This window comes from Brettanomyces nanus, chromosome 4, assembly GCF_011074865.1.
Source record: "Brettanomyces nanus chromosome 4, complete sequence".
Classification (NCBI taxonomy): domain Eukaryota; kingdom Fungi; phylum Ascomycota; class Pichiomycetes; order Pichiales; family Pichiaceae; genus Brettanomyces; species Brettanomyces nanus.
The window spans coordinates 2,120,119-2,139,118 of NC_052377.1; the positions used below are offsets into that span (position 1 = coordinate 2,120,119).

General features: G+C 42.4%; 16 protein-coding genes across 16 annotated transcripts; 6 read left to right on the top strand and 10 right to left on the bottom strand.

Annotated features, from left to right (window-relative positions):
• Positions 1-180: 180 nt before the first annotated feature.
• Positions 181-1,236, top strand: FOA43_004239 (uncharacterized protein; the record flags this gene model as incomplete). The annotated part of the gene is made up of 1 exon (XM_038924482.1): positions 181-1,236. One exon carries the CDS (start codon positions 181-183, stop codon positions 1,234-1,236), a length of 1,056 nt encoding a protein of 351 aa, XP_038780410.1.
• A 113-nt stretch (positions 1,237-1,349) lies between these two features.
• FOA43_004240 (uncharacterized protein) lies at positions 1,350-2,434 on the top strand (the record flags this gene model as incomplete). Its single annotated transcript, XM_038924483.1, has 2 exons — positions 1,350-1,354; positions 1,720-2,434. 2 exons carry the CDS (start codon positions 1,350-1,352, stop codon positions 2,432-2,434), a joined length of 720 nt encoding a protein of 239 aa, XP_038780411.1.
• A 39-nt stretch (positions 2,435-2,473) lies between these two features.
• On the bottom strand, positions 2,474-3,229 carry PRE6 (Proteasome subunit alpha type-4; the record flags this gene model as incomplete). Its single annotated transcript, XM_038924484.1, has 1 exon — positions 2,474-3,229. One exon carries the CDS (start codon positions 3,227-3,229, stop codon positions 2,474-2,476), a length of 756 nt encoding a protein of 251 aa, XP_038780412.1.
• A 634-nt stretch (positions 3,230-3,863) lies between these two features.
• Positions 3,864-4,307, bottom strand: FOA43_004242 (uncharacterized protein; the record flags this gene model as incomplete). The annotated part of the gene is made up of 1 exon (XM_038924485.1): positions 3,864-4,307. One exon carries the CDS (start codon positions 4,305-4,307, stop codon positions 3,864-3,866), a length of 444 nt encoding a protein of 147 aa, XP_038780413.1.
• A 212-nt stretch (positions 4,308-4,519) lies between these two features.
• On the bottom strand, positions 4,520-5,353 carry FOA43_004243 (uncharacterized protein; the record flags this gene model as incomplete). The annotated part of the gene is made up of 1 exon (XM_038924486.1): positions 4,520-5,353. The coding sequence occupies one exon, from the start codon at positions 5,351-5,353 to the stop codon at positions 4,520-4,522; it is 834 nt and encodes a 277-aa protein (XP_038780414.1).
• A 139-nt stretch (positions 5,354-5,492) lies between these two features.
• FOA43_004244 (uncharacterized protein) lies at positions 5,493-6,659 on the bottom strand (the record flags this gene model as incomplete). The annotated part of the gene is made up of 1 exon (XM_038924487.1): positions 5,493-6,659. One exon carries the CDS (start codon positions 6,657-6,659, stop codon positions 5,493-5,495), a length of 1,167 nt encoding a protein of 388 aa, XP_038780415.1.
• Positions 6,660-7,148: 489 nt separating this feature from the next.
• Positions 7,149-7,580, top strand: FOA43_004245 (uncharacterized protein; the record flags this gene model as incomplete). The annotated part of the gene is made up of 1 exon (XM_038924488.1): positions 7,149-7,580. One exon carries the CDS (start codon positions 7,149-7,151, stop codon positions 7,578-7,580), a length of 432 nt encoding a protein of 143 aa, XP_038780416.1.
• A 29-nt stretch (positions 7,581-7,609) lies between these two features.
• Positions 7,610-8,314, bottom strand: RPE1 (RIBULOSE-phosphate 3-epimerase; the record flags this gene model as incomplete). The annotated part of the gene is made up of 1 exon (XM_038924489.1): positions 7,610-8,314. One exon carries the CDS (start codon positions 8,312-8,314, stop codon positions 7,610-7,612), a length of 705 nt encoding a protein of 234 aa, XP_038780417.1.
• Positions 8,315-8,478: 164 nt separating this feature from the next.
• Positions 8,479-10,047, bottom strand: FOA43_004247 (uncharacterized protein; the record flags this gene model as incomplete). The annotated part of the gene is made up of 2 exons (XM_038924490.1): positions 8,479-9,642; positions 10,042-10,047. The coding sequence occupies 2 exons, from the start codon at positions 10,045-10,047 to the stop codon at positions 8,479-8,481; spliced, it is 1,170 nt and encodes a 389-aa protein (XP_038780418.1).
• Positions 10,048-10,063: 16 nt separating this feature from the next.
• Positions 10,064-10,639, bottom strand: RPL9B_2 (60S ribosomal protein L9B; the record flags this gene model as incomplete). The annotated part of the gene is made up of 1 exon (XM_038924491.1): positions 10,064-10,639. The coding sequence occupies one exon, from the start codon at positions 10,637-10,639 to the stop codon at positions 10,064-10,066; it is 576 nt and encodes a 191-aa protein (XP_038780419.1).
• A 237-nt stretch (positions 10,640-10,876) lies between these two features.
• Positions 10,877-11,884, top strand: FOA43_004249 (uncharacterized protein; the record flags this gene model as incomplete). Its single annotated transcript, XM_038924492.1, has 1 exon — positions 10,877-11,884. One exon carries the CDS (start codon positions 10,877-10,879, stop codon positions 11,882-11,884), a length of 1,008 nt encoding a protein of 335 aa, XP_038780420.1.
• Positions 11,885-12,070: 186 nt separating this feature from the next.
• Positions 12,071-13,630, bottom strand: FOA43_004250 (uncharacterized protein; the record flags this gene model as incomplete). The annotated part of the gene is made up of 1 exon (XM_038924493.1): positions 12,071-13,630. One exon carries the CDS (start codon positions 13,628-13,630, stop codon positions 12,071-12,073), a length of 1,560 nt encoding a protein of 519 aa, XP_038780421.1.
• A 277-nt stretch (positions 13,631-13,907) lies between these two features.
• On the top strand, positions 13,908-15,629 carry FOA43_004251 (uncharacterized protein; the record flags this gene model as incomplete). Its single annotated transcript, XM_038924494.1, has 1 exon — positions 13,908-15,629. The coding sequence occupies one exon, from the start codon at positions 13,908-13,910 to the stop codon at positions 15,627-15,629; it is 1,722 nt and encodes a 573-aa protein (XP_038780422.1).
• A 66-nt stretch (positions 15,630-15,695) lies between these two features.
• FOA43_004252 (uncharacterized protein) lies at positions 15,696-16,346 on the bottom strand (the record flags this gene model as incomplete). The annotated part of the gene is made up of 1 exon (XM_038924495.1): positions 15,696-16,346. One exon carries the CDS (start codon positions 16,344-16,346, stop codon positions 15,696-15,698), a length of 651 nt encoding a protein of 216 aa, XP_038780423.1.
• A 47-nt stretch (positions 16,347-16,393) lies between these two features.
• Positions 16,394-17,509, top strand: FOA43_004253 (uncharacterized protein; the record flags this gene model as incomplete). Its single annotated transcript, XM_038924496.1, has 1 exon — positions 16,394-17,509. One exon carries the CDS (start codon positions 16,394-16,396, stop codon positions 17,507-17,509), a length of 1,116 nt encoding a protein of 371 aa, XP_038780424.1.
• A 2-nt stretch (positions 17,510-17,511) lies between these two features.
• On the bottom strand, positions 17,512-18,942 carry FOA43_004254 (uncharacterized protein; the record flags this gene model as incomplete). Its single annotated transcript, XM_038924497.1, has 1 exon — positions 17,512-18,942. One exon carries the CDS (start codon positions 18,940-18,942, stop codon positions 17,512-17,514), a length of 1,431 nt encoding a protein of 476 aa, XP_038780425.1.
• Between the last annotated feature and the right edge of the window lie 58 nt (positions 18,943-19,000).

Below are 19,000 nucleotides of genomic sequence, written 5' to 3' on the forward strand. Positions count from 1 at the left end.
AACACGTACAATAGTTTAAAATAAATTATAGTAGACCAGTAAGGATATACTCAATACGCAAACTATATCCGTAACGGGATAATACCAAAACCAGGCCCACGGTTTGGAATCCCTATTTATTTCCTATCTAGTAAAAATTTTTCTCTCAAACTTCATTCACCCTCTTGTTCATCCTACATCATGTCCATCACCAAATACAAAGACACCATCGAGAATGGAGATCTGATAATGGTATATATTAGTCGGTTGCATATCAAGCCGATCGTAGTTCAGCAGGGTGAAGTTCTCAATACTCGATTTGGCTCTTTTCCACATGATTCAATGATAGGTCTAAAATATGGAGCTCAATTACTGACACCGAAGGGAAAAGGCTTTGTGTACTTATTACATCCGACTCCAGAACTATGGACGGTATCTCTTCCCCACCGAACACAGATTGTGTATACACCAGATTCCAGCTACATTCTTCAAAGAATGAACGTGATTGGTGGATCTCGAGTCATTGAGGCCGGAACAGGATCTGGCTCATTTACACATGCGTTTGCGCGCAATGTGGGCCAATCAGGAAGGATTTTCACGTATGAATTTCACGAGGCCCGGTACAAACAGGCCGTACAGGAATTCGGTGATCATGGATTAAACGATATGGTTGTTGTAACACATCGAGATGTTTGCTCACAGGGATTTGTGATAACCCAAGAAAAGATCGATGCGGACTCGGTATTCTTAGATCTTCCCTCTCCGTGGGATGCCATTCCCCATTTGGATGAAGTGATCAGTCAAAAGAGACAGGTTGATATTTGCTGTTTTTCACCATGTGTGGAACAGGTGATGAAAACCGTCGAGTCGCTGCACGAGAATGGATGGACTCAGGTGGAGATGACCGAGGTTTCATCGTTAGTTTGGGAGTCTCGAAAAGAAATGATTAGAGAAGTGGATGATGCTTTAAAGAGGTTAAAGGATGTCAAGAAGAGGCAGAAGGAAGGAATAGAGAAATTAAAAGAGTTGGCTAAGGCAAAGGCAAAGGCAAAGGCTGAGATGAAGTCAGATACATATATTAAACAGCCCAAACTAAAGGATAGGGACCGTGGATATAACCCATTTGGTAAAGGAAGAAGGATTGCTGAAGGAGAAGAGGGTTTTGATTGGTTCAACGTTTCCAAAACCGAACGGGAGATCAAAAGTCACACGTCTTATTTAACTTTTGCTGTAAAAGTCCCTCAATTACAGCTGTAGTTTACTAAGTTGAAAAATACATCCTGATTGAAGAGGTGAAAATTTTAGAATCCTGCTTACAGAGGTTCACTGTCTCATCACTTAATCGAGAACCATTCGAGCATTGATGTTTTATGTCGTTTGCTTTCTCTTGGTTTGTTATCTAATAATGCTTCTTACTATTCATACATTTCCAGTAGAGTTTGTGAGTTTGAATGTTTGTCGGCCTGTTTCGAGGTGCATTCGTGGGGGTCCTTGGTGTAACTTTAGCACTAAGTGTGCCATCCCAGGTGGAGTGCCTGGCAGGGGCTCCAGTGGCATCCCCGGTGGCATTTCATGGGCCTCCAGTGGCATCACCGGTAGCATCTTACGGGGCTCCCGTGGCACCTCCCTTACCCCCCTTACCCCCCTTGCCTCCCGCACCTTCTCCTCATCGACCTCCTCTAACTACAGGAAACCCCCTAGAACCTCTATCACTGGAAACAGTCTCAGCCAACTATGGAGTGACATCCCTGACTGGGTCAAACTCTTCGGAGGAATCACCTTGGGTGCTTATTTTTTCATTACTGTGGCCATCCCGGCTCTTATAGTGGTGGTTCCCCCTCTTCTCATTGGTGGATATATCTACACTAAAGGCAGTCAATTCTGGCGGAAAAGACAGGCCAACACTCAGTGGGACCTTGTTAATCATTCTTCTCTTGTTTTCAATCCCCAAACTCGCAGATCTTTGTCCCTGCTACCTTCTCCAGAACAGATCAATACCGAAATAGCAAACTTTCAACTCAACCGTATCATCGATGCCTTCTGGGCCAATGAGAATGGAATCTCAGATTACTTTCGCGTCGAAAACGTCGATCGTCTTGCATTGGGTACTTTGGAAGGTGTTCAGTATAACTATGATTCCAACAGTTCGTTGTTCTCAAAGGATTATACCCTTCTTGTTACCCAGCAAAGATCACTATACGACACTCAATCATCCAAGAAGATCGCAAACTGTATTCTCAGCCTCAAATGTCTCGAACCTCCATTGTTTGAAGGCGGTGTAGATCCTACTGCCAATATAGGAAAGTCTTCGTCAGTCATACAGATTAGTGCGATGGCCCTTGGAGGACGCAAATTTCTCATTGACACTCCTTCAATTTACTCTGATGGTGATAATAATGATGATGATGATGTCATCATTAATGTTAAAGGAAGGACCAGAAATGTTGGCCAATAAAATATATCTATTCATTGATTTGCATATATAAGTAGACACTTAATCCCTCCTTTTAGGCTTCTTTTTCTCTGCTTCAACAGCCTTTTCATCCTCGATCTCTTTAACGATTTTCTCGATTTCATCGCTAGTCATAAATCTCATCTCACGAGGCTTCATTATTGATATTTCAATGTTCTTGGCGCCCGTTTGAACCACTTCTAGTAGAGCTTTTATGGCTAATTTGATGGTTTCGTCGTCTGAAAGCTCATTTTCTCTATCAAAATTCTTTTCTAAAAACTCTCTAACAGTTTTACTGCTTCTACCAATGGCATTGGCCTTCCACGCCGAATATATTCCAGATGGTTCCGTCTGATACAACTTTGGAACTGTATCTCTGGCATCAAAACCAGCAATTAATGTCGAAATTCCAAACGGACGAGTACCTCCACTCTGTGTATATCTCTGTTGAACTCCCGCAACGTACCGGGTTAGATATTCAACTGTCACAGGGTCTTCTAACGTAAGTTTATACGACTGAGCTTCAATTCTGGCCTTATCAATTAGAATTCGAGCATCCGCATTCAATCCAGCAAATGCCAATTGCACGTGCTTATCAATTCGGTTTATCTTAGACGGAGTAATACGTGGATCTTGAAGCTTTAGCGTGGTTCGTCTTTCGCAGGCAAGAACAACTATCTCTTTACCTTTAACACCAACGGCACACGTTCCTCTCTTCACTGCCTCGAGAGCGTACTCTACCTGAAACACATGACCGTCCGGGCTAAAGATTGATAATGCACTATCGTATCCACTCATGATGGAAAGGAAGAACGAAGAATCAACAATGAAGGAAAACTTTAGAGGCTTCTTTTTTTTTTGCCTTCATTTATTCGTGCCTGCGCCACATTCTTGCGCCACATACAAATAAGTGATGAAGACTTTCAGGAGAGATCTAATGAGATCTCTGTATGTATTTGCTTTCTAGAGAACAAGATGGAAAAACCAGCTAAGGTAGCTAAGATACCTAAGATTGCTAAGACACCTAAGGCACCTGGAAGTATTCCAAAAAAAGAACATCATCAACGAATCACCTATCTTTATAAACTGGGAGCTATTATGTCATCGAAAAACCGACCGAGCTTCGACATTTTGTCGAGATCATATATACGTAATATGGATCTAGTGGCGAAGAAATCAGTGTCGAAATTACACCCAAACTTGAAGAGAACATGGTGTAAAGGATGTAACCGGCTTCAGGTGGGAGGGATCACGTGCATATATCGCGTGGTAAACGGGTCAGTGAGAAAAATAGCGCGGTGCGAAATTTTAGAGGTCACGTGTATTTGTGGAAACGTTAAAAGATATCCAGTAGGTACCAAGCCAGACTACGTTCTATTCAGCGAAAGAACAGATGTATTATATAAACCAGGCGAAACTAAACTTAACTAAACTAATATAGTGTACATGCGGCACCGAAGATTCCGTTGTCGTGGAAAACGACACTTTCCACACTGTTTCTGTCCAAGGCACTTTGACAGCGACTTTTCCAGACTTTCTGGGCATCAACGAAATCCACCTGCGTTAACTGTGCTAATGATTCATCCTCTTTGTCGATATCCATCTCGGCCATCATAACCACATTCTCTCCTCTGATCAGGTACGTCTGTAGCTTTGTAGATTGAGCATACTGCTTCTTATCTAACAAGTAGATACGTTCCACGCCGTCGTGGATTACCAAGTTACCGAACTGGTCAAAAGTTCTTAGTACTCCAACCAAAGTACGGCCATCCCAAAGGGTCACTATAATTTTTCGATCAACAGAACCGATAATTGCGGCAGCTGTTGTGAATGGGTAGGATTGAAGGTAGAGGTCTTCGGGTGTTGTATTTGGCATTTGTGGGTGAGGGGATTAAGAAGGAACGAGTTGATGGAGGTGGAGAAGATGAAGTGAAAATTTTATGGGGGGTGTTCGGCGGGGCCGGGGGGCCGTGGCGCCGTGGCGCGGTAGTCAGAGACGGTAACCTCCCGGAAGTCTCCCGGAGGCCTCCCCGTGGCCCCATACACCCAAATCTCTCTAATATCTCTTACTTACATGTACCTACAAACCTACAAAAACTCACTGGCCTTCCTCCTATACTCATTGCAATCCCTCAACCATTGCCTGTAATCCTTCAACGAACTAATCTTCTCTCCATAGTAATCTGGAACAGGGTTGTTCATACTCTGCCTAGAAGCATCCACTCTCATCTTACCAATATGTCTCAAAAATAACTTCTGCTTGATCATATAAGGTTTCATAATACTTCTGTGCGTCAAGTTAAATAAGGTATCTCCAAGTAATGGAGGGCCAAGTAAATAGCCAAAAACACCCGTACACATGATACCTCCAATATACACAGTGAACGCATCCAACCCAAAGATTGTCTCCGTGGGGTCAATCTCCTTCGAAGAAACATACATCCATGCAAATGCCATGGCAATCATTGAGCCAACCACCGAGCTGCCAATTGAAATTCGTCTCTGTGTCCACCTAAGACTGAGAAACTGCTCCCAGTTCAGTTTCCGAGACAACTTGATCTCCTCGGTGCTGAGTCCCTCCGTGTTACCTGCCCGGTGGACTTTCTTCGAGGCCGCGGCCGCGGACGCGGCCCCTGTAACTTTACTAGCCCCCGTATTCCTACTAGCTCCACTAGCTCCACTAGTTGTCGAGTTAAACCGACCAAACTGCCTTGGCCACATCTTAAGACCCTTAGAATACCACCTACTGCCTATCACAGCCTTTATTCTCGTGGTCCTGGCAAATTGCGAGTAGGACCGCACGGAAACAGCCGGACATTGGATCGAAACGCTCAAACCAGAGCCACCTCTCATTACACCGCACAGATAAACACCCTTAACACCAGGCTTCACAGCACATAGACTTCTAGCCAAAAACGACATTGCAATCAATAAACTACAAAGAAAGAGTCTTCTTAACTTGATCTGGTTTTTCCTCTCAGCTGATATTCCACCATTTATATATATATTTTTTCAATCTTGTTTGATTGTCACACTACTAATTCATTATTCTATGTACACCTTAGTATCTCTCATCGCTTCTCTCGATCCTTTCGGGTAACTTTTCCATAGGGAAGCCATTGTATATTATATCATATGTCACGTGGAATAATGGGAAATCTCCTATTGTCCCCCGTTTCGAAAGAAACTCGTAAACCTCCTTTGTAGTGAAAATACCCTGACATGATTGACCATTTAGAAGAACCCTTTCAGCCTCTTGAGCAGCAACTTTGTTCTTGGCCATATATTTACCAACTCTAACATTACGTCCTCCAAAACAGGTTGTAATTAGATCGGCAACGCCCGCAGACTCCTCTGTAAATGTCCTTTCCTCACAATCCGGGAAATAGAGATTGGCAAAATGAATCATTTCTCTCAATCCAAGACGCATAACGGCAGATTTAGCATTATCCCCCCATCCTAAACCGTCCACAAAACCTGCGGCCATGGCCACTACATTCTTTAGAGCGCCTGCAAGTGAAACACCACTGACGTCATCAATGACATGCACGTGGAAGTAAGGTCTATGGAACAAATGCTTCAAAACTTGCTTGTCAATGTCTTCTCCCCTACCACGAAAGTCATCAGGAATTCGGTAGGCCACAGTCGTTTCTGACCACTTGCATTGAGCCACTTCCGGGGCCAAATTGGCGCCAGAAAGAGCTCCACAGTTGATACCCAACTCATGGAAAATAACATCCGGTAATAACTGGCAGCTATCACGGTTTACATCCAAACCTTTCAAACAAGAAATTGCCCTCGTACGAGGATCAATCTTACCCTTCAATTGCTTCAGAATGTTACTCAAAAACTGGTGAGGAATATTGAATATAATAAGATCTGAACCTCTACAGGCATCCACAATGTTTGGCACAGCCATAACATTTGCAGGAAGCATTATTCCTGGAAGATACTTGACGTTTTCGTGTCTTGTATTGATGATTTCCGTCAACTTCTCACCATTGATGAGCTCTTCGTAAACCCACATACGAACTGTCTGGTCGAATTCTTGAGGTCTTTCAATGCAGTTTTCCGCAACAACTTTGGCAATTGTAGAACCCCAATTACCGGATCCAACAACAGTCGTTCGATAAGGCTTTTGAGGAATATCCTCTTGAGAGACTATAGAGCTCGAAGAAGGAGGCGCCAATACATTGTTGACACTGTTTAATCTATCGTAAGCAGTCATATTGAATAATCTGATAGGCAGGTGTGAAACGTTGTAAGAAATTGTTCTTGCACAACTCAAAAGCATAAACACCTGGGTAAAAAGCTAAGTGACAGGGCAACAGCAACAAGGGTTAAAAAAAATGTGGGGGCAATTGACTCTTTATAAAGGAGCGCGAGACGGGGGGGGGGGGGGGAATTATTCGCGATGAGCCGAGGAACCAATGAGACAGGCTATGAGAGTTGAGAGACTATGGGACTTGCAATGATCCACGACCCAGGTGATAAGGCAGACAACGAGACGCCATAAGGTAAAAGTTCATAGCTTTTCCAGATTGACTGTGAATCCGGCTCAAGATGACTATAGTCCCTTTCCTCTCCATCTATTTCCTTATCGGGATAATTACAAGGCTGTGCATATCTAAAAAGAGTGAAAATTTTCAGATTCAAGATTTGCAACTTTTCAGTTATCTCGTATTTGGTATTCTTTAGAGTAAATTATCGAAATACAATGCCTGTCCATTCTGCAAACAAACCTAAGAAGATGATTTCACGGTCGAGGAAGGGTCTTCACTTGAACCGGAAAAGAGCAGCTGGAAGTCGGCGGATGCTGGAGATGGAAGCTGCCAATACTAACAAATTGGTTCCTGATACTAGTTTTACGCTAGCATCAGGAGGAATGGTAACCAATCGGGTTGTTTCAAAGAAAAGGGCAAAAAAGGATAGAAGAAATATGAAGTATATCAAAGCCAGAAATGTGGATAAATCGAAGTTACTAGTGGATCTACAGGCCAAGCAAGATAACATGGATGTAGACTTAGAAGATGATAAAAAGGACACCATCAGAAGTGCACTCTGGTGTTTGGCAGAAGATACTACGACCAAGATGTTTAAGATAGATGCTTCAGGCGAAGGAACTACATTAGGAGGACCGTCGTATTAAATAAACGTATATATGTATATTTAGACTAGTTAGTTGGTTAATAAGTTGTTGTCTCGAAGAAACGAGGTCACGTGCGACCTCAACAGCTGGATCATTTCCTCGGCATTTGCGGCTTTGAACACTGAGGTTCCTGCAACGATGACATTGGCACCTGCATTAGCTGCTGCCAGGATGGTGCTTGGGCCTAGACCCCCATCCACCTGAATGTCCAGCTGAGGATACTTCCTTCTTAAAGCATCTACCTTAGGCATCATATCAGCCATGAACTTCTGGCCTCCAAACCCCGGCTCTACGGTCATGACCAAAGCCATATCCAAATATTGAGCAAGTGGATAAAGAACCTCCACCGGGGTTCCCGGTTTAATGGCACAAGCAGCCCTCATTCCGTTGTCTCTAATCAACTTGATCAGCTTCAATGGGTCGTCCGTAGCCTCATAATGGAAAGTATATTGGTCACCTCCCGCTTTGGCAATAGGTTCTACCCATTGCTCAGGCCTAGAAACCATCATGTGACAGTCAAAGAAGAATTTTCCTGGAGCGTTGGAATCCCGAGGAACAGATTTACGGAGACTTGCAATAATAGGAGGTCCCATAGTGATGTTAGGAACAAAGTGTCCATCCATAACATCCAAGTGTATCCAATCCGCTTCAGCATCAAAGACACGTTTGGCCTCTGCTCCAAGCTTACTGAAGTCACCGGCAAGAATAGAGGGGGCGATAATAGCTTTGACCATTTTTACAGAATGAAATAGTGATAGTAGTAGGGAAGAAGAAAATTTTAAGGAATTCCATTTAAGACTAAGACTTGTCACTACTTCAGTTAGATGAGTACTCAAATTAGATGGTCAATACAAAAGTAAACGATGCTTATAGTAACTAAAATACTTATTCATTGTTCTTATTCTTCAATTCCTTGCTCATCTAAAGTCTGGAAAATCATAGGCTTGGTGGCACTTGGAAACTTAACACCTCTCTCTAAAAGCTTACTAAAAACAGCACTAAAGTCTCTCATACACTTGTCACTGTCCTTGGCGTATTCTTCAACATACTTGCGGAATTTCTCGTCAGTTTTGAGTACCATATCTGTAGGAAGCATCATAAGGGACTTGGTTTTAGAATCAACGTATTGTTTCTTTCCATCCCACTTTTTGATCTCCCATTTTTCATTTAGCAACAACTTAAAAAACTCATTGGTCACCGTAGTAGGTGAAAACGTCCAAGGACCATCGTAGCCAGAGCTGGTGGTATGGCATCGTCCAATAGCGTGACCCACACCAATCAAACATACCATCTCTCTATCGGAGAAGCCCAGTCTGTCATGGAAAACGGTTCTAATGTAATCTCCTGTGGTCTGAGATGCATCTGGTAGTCGGTGGTAAGGTGGAATTGCATCTTCTCCCTGGTCAACTCTTCCCGGTCTCCAAGCAATCTTGGGACCTTCCATTTCCTGGATTCCAACCACTCCTCCAAGCGTCCACAAGTCACCATCAGATAAATCCGCATACTTTTCTCTAATTGGCTGCAAGAACTTGGTGGCAGACGTCAAGCCAGCATTCTCCGGGTCGTGCTGTTCTCTGTCAAAGCGCATAGTACCCGAATATGATCCTCCCTTAGCAGGACTATGATCATGCTGATCATAAGAACCAGAGTTATGCCATGATAATCTAACCAAAATAGGAGCATACGAACCATCGTCCCAATCGTCGTATTCTCTGAGACGTTTAGCTATGTCATTGTAAATCTGCTGGTAATGTTCGAATGGCTTCACCTCAGTGGCAGCCTCACGTGTGTTTTTCTCGTATTCGGCTGTACCAAAGAGACCTCCCAAGAACGCCCAAGATGGTTTGACACCACCCCTACCAAAATTACCGTTACCGGAGTTACCACTGCCGGAGTTAGACTCACTCTTTTTACCCTCTCTTCTCTTCTTCTCGCTGTAAGAAGCAACTAAAACAGAGCCAACTAGAACACCCTTCAACAATGATTGGCTACCTCTACGGATCAAGACCCGTGATATATTTCTAGTAAACGGAATACTAATTGAAGACATAATCACCAAATACTAATAGAAAATATGTCTCACGCTATTCTCCAAAATCAAAGCAGTGCACTCTCCAATTATATACCAACTTTACAGACTCTTAAACCTGGTGTTGAATTTCCCAATCAGTCCATTGTATGGCTGGACGAATGAGAAAGCGGTCACTTCCAATCATATGACAAACAAAGCATCCCTACACCTATTAATTCCATTCTCATATCGACCATTCTGGTACCTACCAAAAAAGCCTATAACGGACAAAACTTGTAACCCCCCAGATTGAACAAACAGCAGGGAGAAATACCCAAAACAAAAGCACCTCCGTACCATGTATCCAGCTACACCCTCTACAAGCGTAATCATAAGTAGCTCACTCATTAATACCGGAGCTGGCAATGATTCGCAAAACACGAATTATACATACATAAAAACACCTATTGGCTTACTCTTCCTCGACAATGTTTCCCTTCTCGGAAACATAGATACCATCCAAGAACTTTCTGATATCTTTATTTCTGACCCTGCAAATCTGCTGAATGTCTGCACAAGTCTGAGAAACCTCTTCAACAGAGTTACCAGTGACAATCAACTCATCCTTCTGAGCCTTGGAAACCTCAGCCTTCACACCTTTAGGAACAGTGATTTTTCTAAGTCTCTTTTCTCCCAAGAAGTTTCTAATCTCGACAAACTCTTGTCCGTCTTCGTCGGCAACAGAAACATTGATAGGGAAATGAGCATACACAAATCTCATCTTATACTTGTAACCAAGAGTAACACCGGTGATCATATTGCTAATAAGAGACTTGGTAGTTCTCAATTTAGCAACATGTCTTTTGTCACCGTTATGGATATGAACCTGGATCAAATCCTTGCTGACCTTAACGAAAGTCACATCAATGTGCTTCAAATCCTTAGTCAAAGTACCTCTTGGACCAACAACCTTGACAAATCTAGACTGAATGCTAACAGTAACACCTTCAGGGATTGCGATATCTTGAACGGAAGAGACGTACTTCATTTTATATGTAGATGTTGAAGAAAAGAAAGATCTACCGGTTAAGCAGAAGACAAGTGAACAAGTTTTTCCTTCAAAAATGACTGAAAATTTTTCACCGGGAATTCCGAAATTTTCAGTGAATTTTTCAGGGGTGAAATTATCGGGAAAAAAGCAATTGACGGGGTGAAAATACGAGCTACCGTCGTTTCCGGGTAACCGAGCATGAAAAGTTGAATGAGGTTGACCTTGAATAGAGTGATGGTTGATGGATTAGAGGGTTCTTTTGAACAACAGTTGAACCAAATGCTCCCCAGTATCAGAAGAAGTGCCTATTTGTCTATTCCTTTACGGTCATTTCATACAGTGAAGCCATTGTTGTTGAGGAACAGAGCAGAGAAGAAGTTGGCATCTATTGATAAGAAGAAGCAGAACTTGGCATTTCAAAGCTCCAGAAATGCGCATCAGGAGAAAGTTGACCCTGTGTTAGGACGGCCCAACAACCCGTTTATTCATCGGATTCAAATGGAGATTGATGAGCCAAGTGTTTTGGCCAAAAACTTCCAGTATCACGAGGTTGAAAAGTTACTCTATGGAGCGAAAGAAGCGAGACTATTAAAGGTGGATTCTAGTTTGGGACACGATGAGGAGATGATTGAAAAGGTTAAGGCCGAGGAAGCTGAAAAGAAGGAGATTGTGATGAGGATTTTAAGTATGAGAAATGCTGCAAACGAGGAAAAGGAGAAGAGATCAATAGCATTGGCAGTGAAAGAGTTTGAGAGATTTGAAGGAGATACAGGATCTTCGGAAGTTCAGGCTGCTGTGATGACTATCGAGATCTACAATTTTATGAGACACATTAAACAGCATCCACAAGACTTGATTCATATTCGTAGAGTGAGAATGCTCACGCAGAAAAGACAGAAGATTTTGAGGTATTTGAAGAGGGACGATGCAAAGAGGTATTTCTGGTGTATCGAGAAGTTAGGACTTACAGACGAGAATGTTCATATGGAGTTTAACCTTGATAATAAGTATGCTGATGAGTTCGAGGTTTGGCCTGGCAGAAGGATGGTTAAGGTGACGAAGCAGGAGAATGAAGAGAGAAGAAAGCAAAGAAGAGCTGCTAAGGTGGCATTAAGAAAGGCCATGACTCAAGAAGGGTTGAAGGCAGTGAAGCCGAAGTCAGCCGAGCCCAAGGAGTTAGCCGAGCCTAAGGAGCCTAAGGAGCCGAAGGACTCAGCCAAGCCGGAACCGTTGGAACCTTAGACCCATAGACCCATCAGTTTAACATGTATATATTCAAGAATCTAGTAACATTATTTAGTGAGTAACATCATTTAGTGAGCAACATCATTTAGTGAGCAACATCATTTAGTGAGTAACATCATTTAGTGAGCAACATCATTTAGTGAGTAACATCATTTAGTGAGCAACATCATTTAGTGAGTAACATCATTTAGTGACATTTCCAATCTCATAGATGCCGTTTCTGGCCTGGTTCATTACAATGTATTTATTGCAATGAGGAACCTCTTCATCGACGTGACCGATGATAAGACAACATCCTTTATTCCATTGGTCGACCAAACACTTACCTTTAATTACATCCTCATCTGTCATGGCGCTAAGAGCCTCATCCAATATCAAGATACTAGGATCATTAATCATGGAGCGTAAGAGAAGCACCAACTTCTGGTTACTGACAGATAGATCGCCAAACTTGATGTCTTTCTTGTCCACCAATTCCACCATAGTCAAGTAATTGAGGATATTATCTATCTGCAAGTTGGAAAGATGCTTTGGAGGAATGTAGGAACCTACTATATAACCGGTAGAGATAGCCTGAAATACAGAGAGATCCCTAGGGAAAATGGCATGTAGTTCAGGAGAGGTGAAGCCTATTGATTTGTTTGCATCGAAATAGTTCACACTACCAGCCTCTCTGGTATGTCCTTCCACCATGATCTTTCGAGACCATGATTGTGGATGATCTAGAGTGATCAGCGAAAGTAAAGTGGTCTTTCCAGACCCGTTTCTTCCTCGAACGTGCCACTTCTCACCCTCTCTCACCGTCCAACACAGGTCTTTAATGACAGGAACACCTTTATATTTGACACTTACAGATTCCATCTTAATCATGGGGTCCTGTTCCCAAGTCTTTTTGAGGATCTGGCGTCCATCAAGCTGTATTTGCTCGCTAACTCTCTTTTTAACCTCTTCATGGTGTCTATAAAAAGTCTCTTTTAGTCTCTGTAATTCGCTACGAAGCTCACTTTTACCTCCCTGATGAACTACACCAGTTGAATCTACGATGGCAATCTTTTCAATCCAATCAGGAATGACATCTTGGATTCTCAAACCAATAGTCACCGTAGTAGGATTCTTAACATCACAAGCAATCTTCTTTAACACATTAGAAACACGCTGACTTGCTACAGGATCAAGACCCAAGAAAGGATCATCAATGAGTAACAAAGTGGGGTCTCTGTACAACACCTTGGCAACTCGGGCTCTTCTAAATTGTCCATTACTCAAAGTAGTAAGGAACTTATCTTCAAGTCCTGTCAAATCCAAGCATTCCGCCAAATACTCAAGTTTGACCGGATCATATGGGATATTAGAGTTCTCGTGCTTACTGGCAATGAAATCTTTAACGTTAATATCGATCTCCAAGTCCTTGAAAAACTCATATCGTCCAGAAAGATGAGTGAAGCCTCCTGATTGGTTCTGCGCACCATATCCCCAGTTGCCGTTGGTAACAAATTTGAGCAACTCCACTGTGAAGTTCGAATTGTTCAAAGAATCCGGATATGCTCTAGAGAGGGGTGAAGTGGAAAGATATGAGCCGGACAATACTCTAAGAAACTTGGTCTTATAGGAATCACCCACTATAGCCCATTTCTCTTTCCTTAGTATCGAGAAGTCGATTGGATTCTTGAATATTCGTACTGGCTTCCTTCCATAACCCAATGGTTTTGTAAATATGGCTTTTGAGAGCTTTATTAACGACATTACAGGGAAATGCTTGAAGAGTTTGAAGTGTTCTGGTCGGTGAGTTAAGTAAGCTTCAGGGTGCCTCCGTTAACTCTTCGAGCCCCGGTAGACCCCGGTAAGCTGCAGCGTGCCTCCGTTAAGTCGCGTCGCCCCGGTAATCCTCCACGTCGCGACCCCTCTTTCCCAATTCGGCATTCTGCTACCAACAAAACATTTCGACTCGATTCGCTGAATCTCTTCGTTTCCTTGTCACTACTTCTTCCTTCTCCCACTTTCTTTCACTGTTTATTCAACCATGTCCTTGAACGGGTCGCAAACTGACTTCTCCAAATGGTCTACACGCGTGCCCAATGCTCCTCCTGATGATAGGCCCGAGGCAGTTAGAGCCGAGATGGAGTTTGGTAAGTTAACTTCAGATAAATGGATGGTCGCTGCCAAGTGTGATTCTAAGCATCCTTTCAAGACTCCAATAGCCGATGATCCTCCATATTATGTTATCATCATGACGTATCTTAACTACTTTTTCATGATTTTAATTGGCCATATTCGAGACTTCTTTGGCATGATTTTCATGCCTCAGTATTACAAGGCAATGCTCCCAAAAGATGGTTATCCTCCGTGGTATTCATCTTTTGAGTCCTTTTATCCTAGACGGTTAAAAGGCAGAATGGATGATTCTTTTGCTAGACCTATTCATGGTGTTCCTGGTAGATACACTTATTGCTTCAATAGAGTATCTTTAGACTATAATAAGTCCTTCTTATATGATGGTACTTCCACTCCTTGTCTCAACTTGTCATCCTATAACTACTTGGGATTTGCGCAATCAGTGGGACGTTGTACGGATGACTCTGTTGATGCTTTGAAAATGCGAGGAACCGCTGCCGGTGGTCCTTGCGACGTTGCCGGTCATTCTGATTTGTTACGTGATACTGAAAGGATTCTTGCCGAATTCCTTGGTAAGGAAGATTCTCTTATTTTTTCCATGGGTTACGGTACAAACGCTCATTTGTTCACGTCTCTACTCAACTCCAAGTGCTTGGTAATCTCGGACTCCTTGAACCATAGTTCTACTCGATTTGGTATTCGTCTTTCTGGTGCTGCCGTTAAAGTGTTCCCTCATAACAATATGGTGGCCCTTGAACAGATCATTAGAGAGTCAATTTCGCAAGGTCAGGCCAAAAGTCACCGACCTTGGAAGAAAATATTAATCTGTGCTGAAGGATTATACTCTATGGAAGGTGAGTATTGTAACTTGCCTGCACTTGTTCACTTGAAAGAGAGATATAAACTATATCTATTTGTTGATGAAGCTCATTCTATTGGTGCCTTAGGAAAGCACGGTAAAGGTATTGCCGAATACTTCAACATTTCTCCTTCTAAGATCGATATTATGATGGGTACACTGACCAAATCATTTGGTGCTGCCGGTGGTTATATTGCAGCGGACCAAGTTATCATTGACAGGCTGAGATTGGACATTACTACGAACACTTATGGTGAAACACCACCTCCGGTTGTTCTTCAGCAGATTCAGACGTCTATGAGGATCATTGACGGTCAATTGAATGGAAACGAAGGTAGAGAAAGGCTTGAAAGAATTACGTTCAACTCCAGATATCTACGTCTCGGATTGAAACGATTAGGATTCATTATCTACGGTAATGATGACTCTCCAGTGGTTCCAATGCTTTTATATACACCTGCCAAGATGCCTGCTGCATCACGTATGTTTTTAAAGTATGGAGTAGCAGTAGTTATTGTTGGTTATCCTGCCACTGCATTGATTTCATCTAGAATCCGGCTCTGTGTGTCATCTGCACTCACAAAGGAAGATATCGATAAGATTTTGGCCATTTCAAACCTGGTTGGTGATAAAATGTGCTTGAAGTTTGGATCAGGAATGGCTGGAGGAGAGAAGCATCCTGGAGATTGGAAGAAAGGAATCAGACCTCGCTGGTCACTCGAAGAGGTCTTAGCCAAGACTCCAGAAGACTGTAAGAAGGATATATACTGAGGGACCACTAATACTAATACTAATACTAATGCTGATTAATACTATACTAATACTTAATTCTTTAAATCAGACTCTATCTCCGATGAACCCAATGATAGATAATATAAAGCCGAAACCGGTAATAAACGAAGAATAGGTGTAACCAATCTTCAAGTTACTCAACTCATGTTTAGTTTGAGTATTGGACAAAGCAGTGGGTTCCTGATGGACGGGAACCTCTTCTTCGACCTCGACTTCCTCTTCTACAACAGGAACGTTACCCAGGTCACTATAGACAGAGTTATCCAAGGGTGATTTTTCAGCCTGAGCGGGTTTCTTGACTTTGACAAGTTTCTTAACCTTCTTATAGGTTATCTTCGGTTCGGAACTGCTAGATTCGAGCAATCTAGCTTCGGAATCAAATACCCAATAGTAATTGTAGACTAGTCCCAAAGGAGCAATCAACGAGGTGTAGATGAGGTAAGGATGTTTTCCAGCAGGAGGAGAACATTTGAAGGCCTCATAGAACAAGAAAGTGGCAAGTGCTCCTAAACTCCAAAAGACGGATCGGGTCTTAACGATGAGATCAGTGATCTGTTTCTTAGTAGTTTCAGACCTCAAATTGTCGAGGACCAATAAGTGAGGAATGAGAGCTTTAGCCGAATAGAGGAAATTTGCTCCGGCGATACCGAGTGAGCCAATTCCCACGAGTTTGACGATAGTGAGGCACTTTCCCATTGTTGGATCGAGATAATTGGGGTGTTAGTAGAGGAAGCACAAGATGAATGGAGGGAGATAAGAAATATGGAGCAAGGGCTGATGGATGTGGCGTTCAGAGCTCAGCAGAAAAGCAGATGTGGCGGTGCATACGGTACATATCTGGTGATATTGTGACTACTACTACGACTATGACTGGAGAGGTTCTTCCAAAGGTCCCAAAGGTCCCAAAGGTCCCAAAGGTCCCAAAGGTCCCAAAGGTCACATTGCTCTCTTCTGATACCATTCCAGGAGTTGGATTTGGAACAGGAACCAAGCATCGAGTGAAGAAACAAACAGATCCAAAGCTTGGAATGGAAACAATAGATGAGGATTTAGTGACTGTTTTAGTTAGTGCACTTCACTCTGGATTTAGACATTTAGATACTGCAGAATGTTATCTAACCAGAGTAGAAATTGGTGAAGCTATTAGAAGATCAGGGATACCGAGGTCTGAGGTGTGGATTACTGATAAGTATGATCAAGGATGGAAATGGAAAGGTGTACTACTTCCATCCTGTACTCCATCAGGACCCTATGAGTCACTTCATAAGAGTTTGAGACTCATGAAAGTTGATTACATTGATCTGTTTCTGATCCACGGCCCTTATTTTTGCAAAGAAACATGCAACATCACGGTAGAAGAGGCCTGGAAGCAGATGGAACGGTTACTTGAAGAAGGACTTGTTCGAAACATCGGTGTTTCCAACTTTGATGTTCCTCTATTGAAGCGTATCTTTAAAATTTGCAAGCATCAGCCTCAAGTAGATCAGGTTGAGTATCATTTATATCAGCAAGAACATCGCGTGGTGGAGTTCTGTAGACAACATAAAATGCTTGTTGAAGCTTATGCTCCTTTAACTCCAATGTTCTCTAGTAAAGTTGGTGCCAATAGACCTGCAGAGCCCGTTATTGAGGAGCTCTCTGAAAAATATCACGTTCAGCCGAACCAGTTATTACTTAGATGGGTCTATCAATCTGGTGTACTTCCTATTACTACTTCCAGTAATCCAGAGAGGATGAAGAACACCTTCAAGATCTTTGAATTCGAACTTGAGCCCGACGACTTCGCCAGATTAAAGAATGCAGGTCAGCAGTTCAAATACAGAGGTTACTTTGATAATGCTTTCGATTTAGATATCTAACTTTAATCGTATTCTTCATCGTCTTCAAATCCCCATTCGTACTGCTCTTTAAGATTGGATAGACTATCCTTTAAGTCCTCTCTTTCGTCGTCTCGACAGTATCTAGACACAATTCGGAGCATCTCATCTAATGAATCTTTTGGTTTATCGGTAATCTCTAACGAACACCATTCAAACGAATCTGTAGCCTCTCTGAACTGTTTAGGAAACGAATCCAAGGTATTATCAAACGGAATATTCTGTCTGTATCTTCTTATACATCTTTCTGAAGTACCGTACTCCTTCAAAGACTCCGTATCATCCACCTTACAATCTCCAATGGTGGATTTGCCAAATACATGCGTGTTTCGAGGTTTGGCAGACCTGAATGTATTCTTACAAGATATGCAACCTTTAGGAAGATTGATGTCAGAGACGATATTGCGTTCGGTACTGTCTCCAGTCAATCCTGCGGCAAACTCGTTCAGACTAACCCTTCGAGAGCTCTCTAATGGTAAAATCAATTGGTTTACAAGTTCCATAGGTACCACTTGATAACTGCTTATCTGCCAATTGCTCTTAGCATCCACCCACTGTGGCAAAACATCCTCTGGATAAGTGCTGACAGGCATATATAATGAAGAGTTGTTCAATAGTGCTACCAGTGACTTAATTCTAGAAATCTGTCTAACTAAAGGTAACGATTTGGTAGCACCATCATCCGTAAGAGACCAGACAAAAATAGGAGCTTTAGGAAGATACTGATCCTTCACAATAGTTAGAAATTTATTGGTGAATCCAGCCCAAGAAGTATCCAACTCGGTAATAGTATTAAGACCGTTTATAGTGTCGCAATTCTCCAATATCCTACGGAAATTATCCTCTACGGCATCTATTCCAGCACTATGATCCTCATCAAATTCATCACAGCCCACGTCGTATCGATCAAATCGGATTTCAGGATGAGATCGAAGATGCCCTTGCTGAGTATCAAACGAATACTCCCATCTATCAAGCCTCATTAAGGACTCGGGTCGATAGATGACCTTAGAGAAATCCGACCAATATTTCATTCTGGAATGGTCAGCCAGATCTCCTGTTGCTTTTCCTCCATCTAGAGCTTTCTGGTACCCATTCTTACCCAATTTTTCATCATCTGTAGTAAGCGTAGTGTCCGAGTCAAACTTTTCACTAAGAGACTTCATGTCTATCTTAGGTTCGAAATATTCGTACTTACTAAGGGCACCGAATCCATTGTAAAAATCCCAAAGTAATGCTCGTGGATAGTAATTGAAGGTTCTTCGGTCGTTGCCTCTTTTGCGCAATAAATGGATACCGTTGTCAATCTTACCACTCAGAGAGCCATCGTATAGAAGAGATTCTTGAAGATTGTAGAAATGAGTGAGAACGTTGTTTGATTTTTGGGAGAATGATAAAGAGATAACCTCATGCATGCCTCAGTAGTGATAGTATTTATGCCTTTTTGGTCCTCTGAGGTTTATAACTCCAACT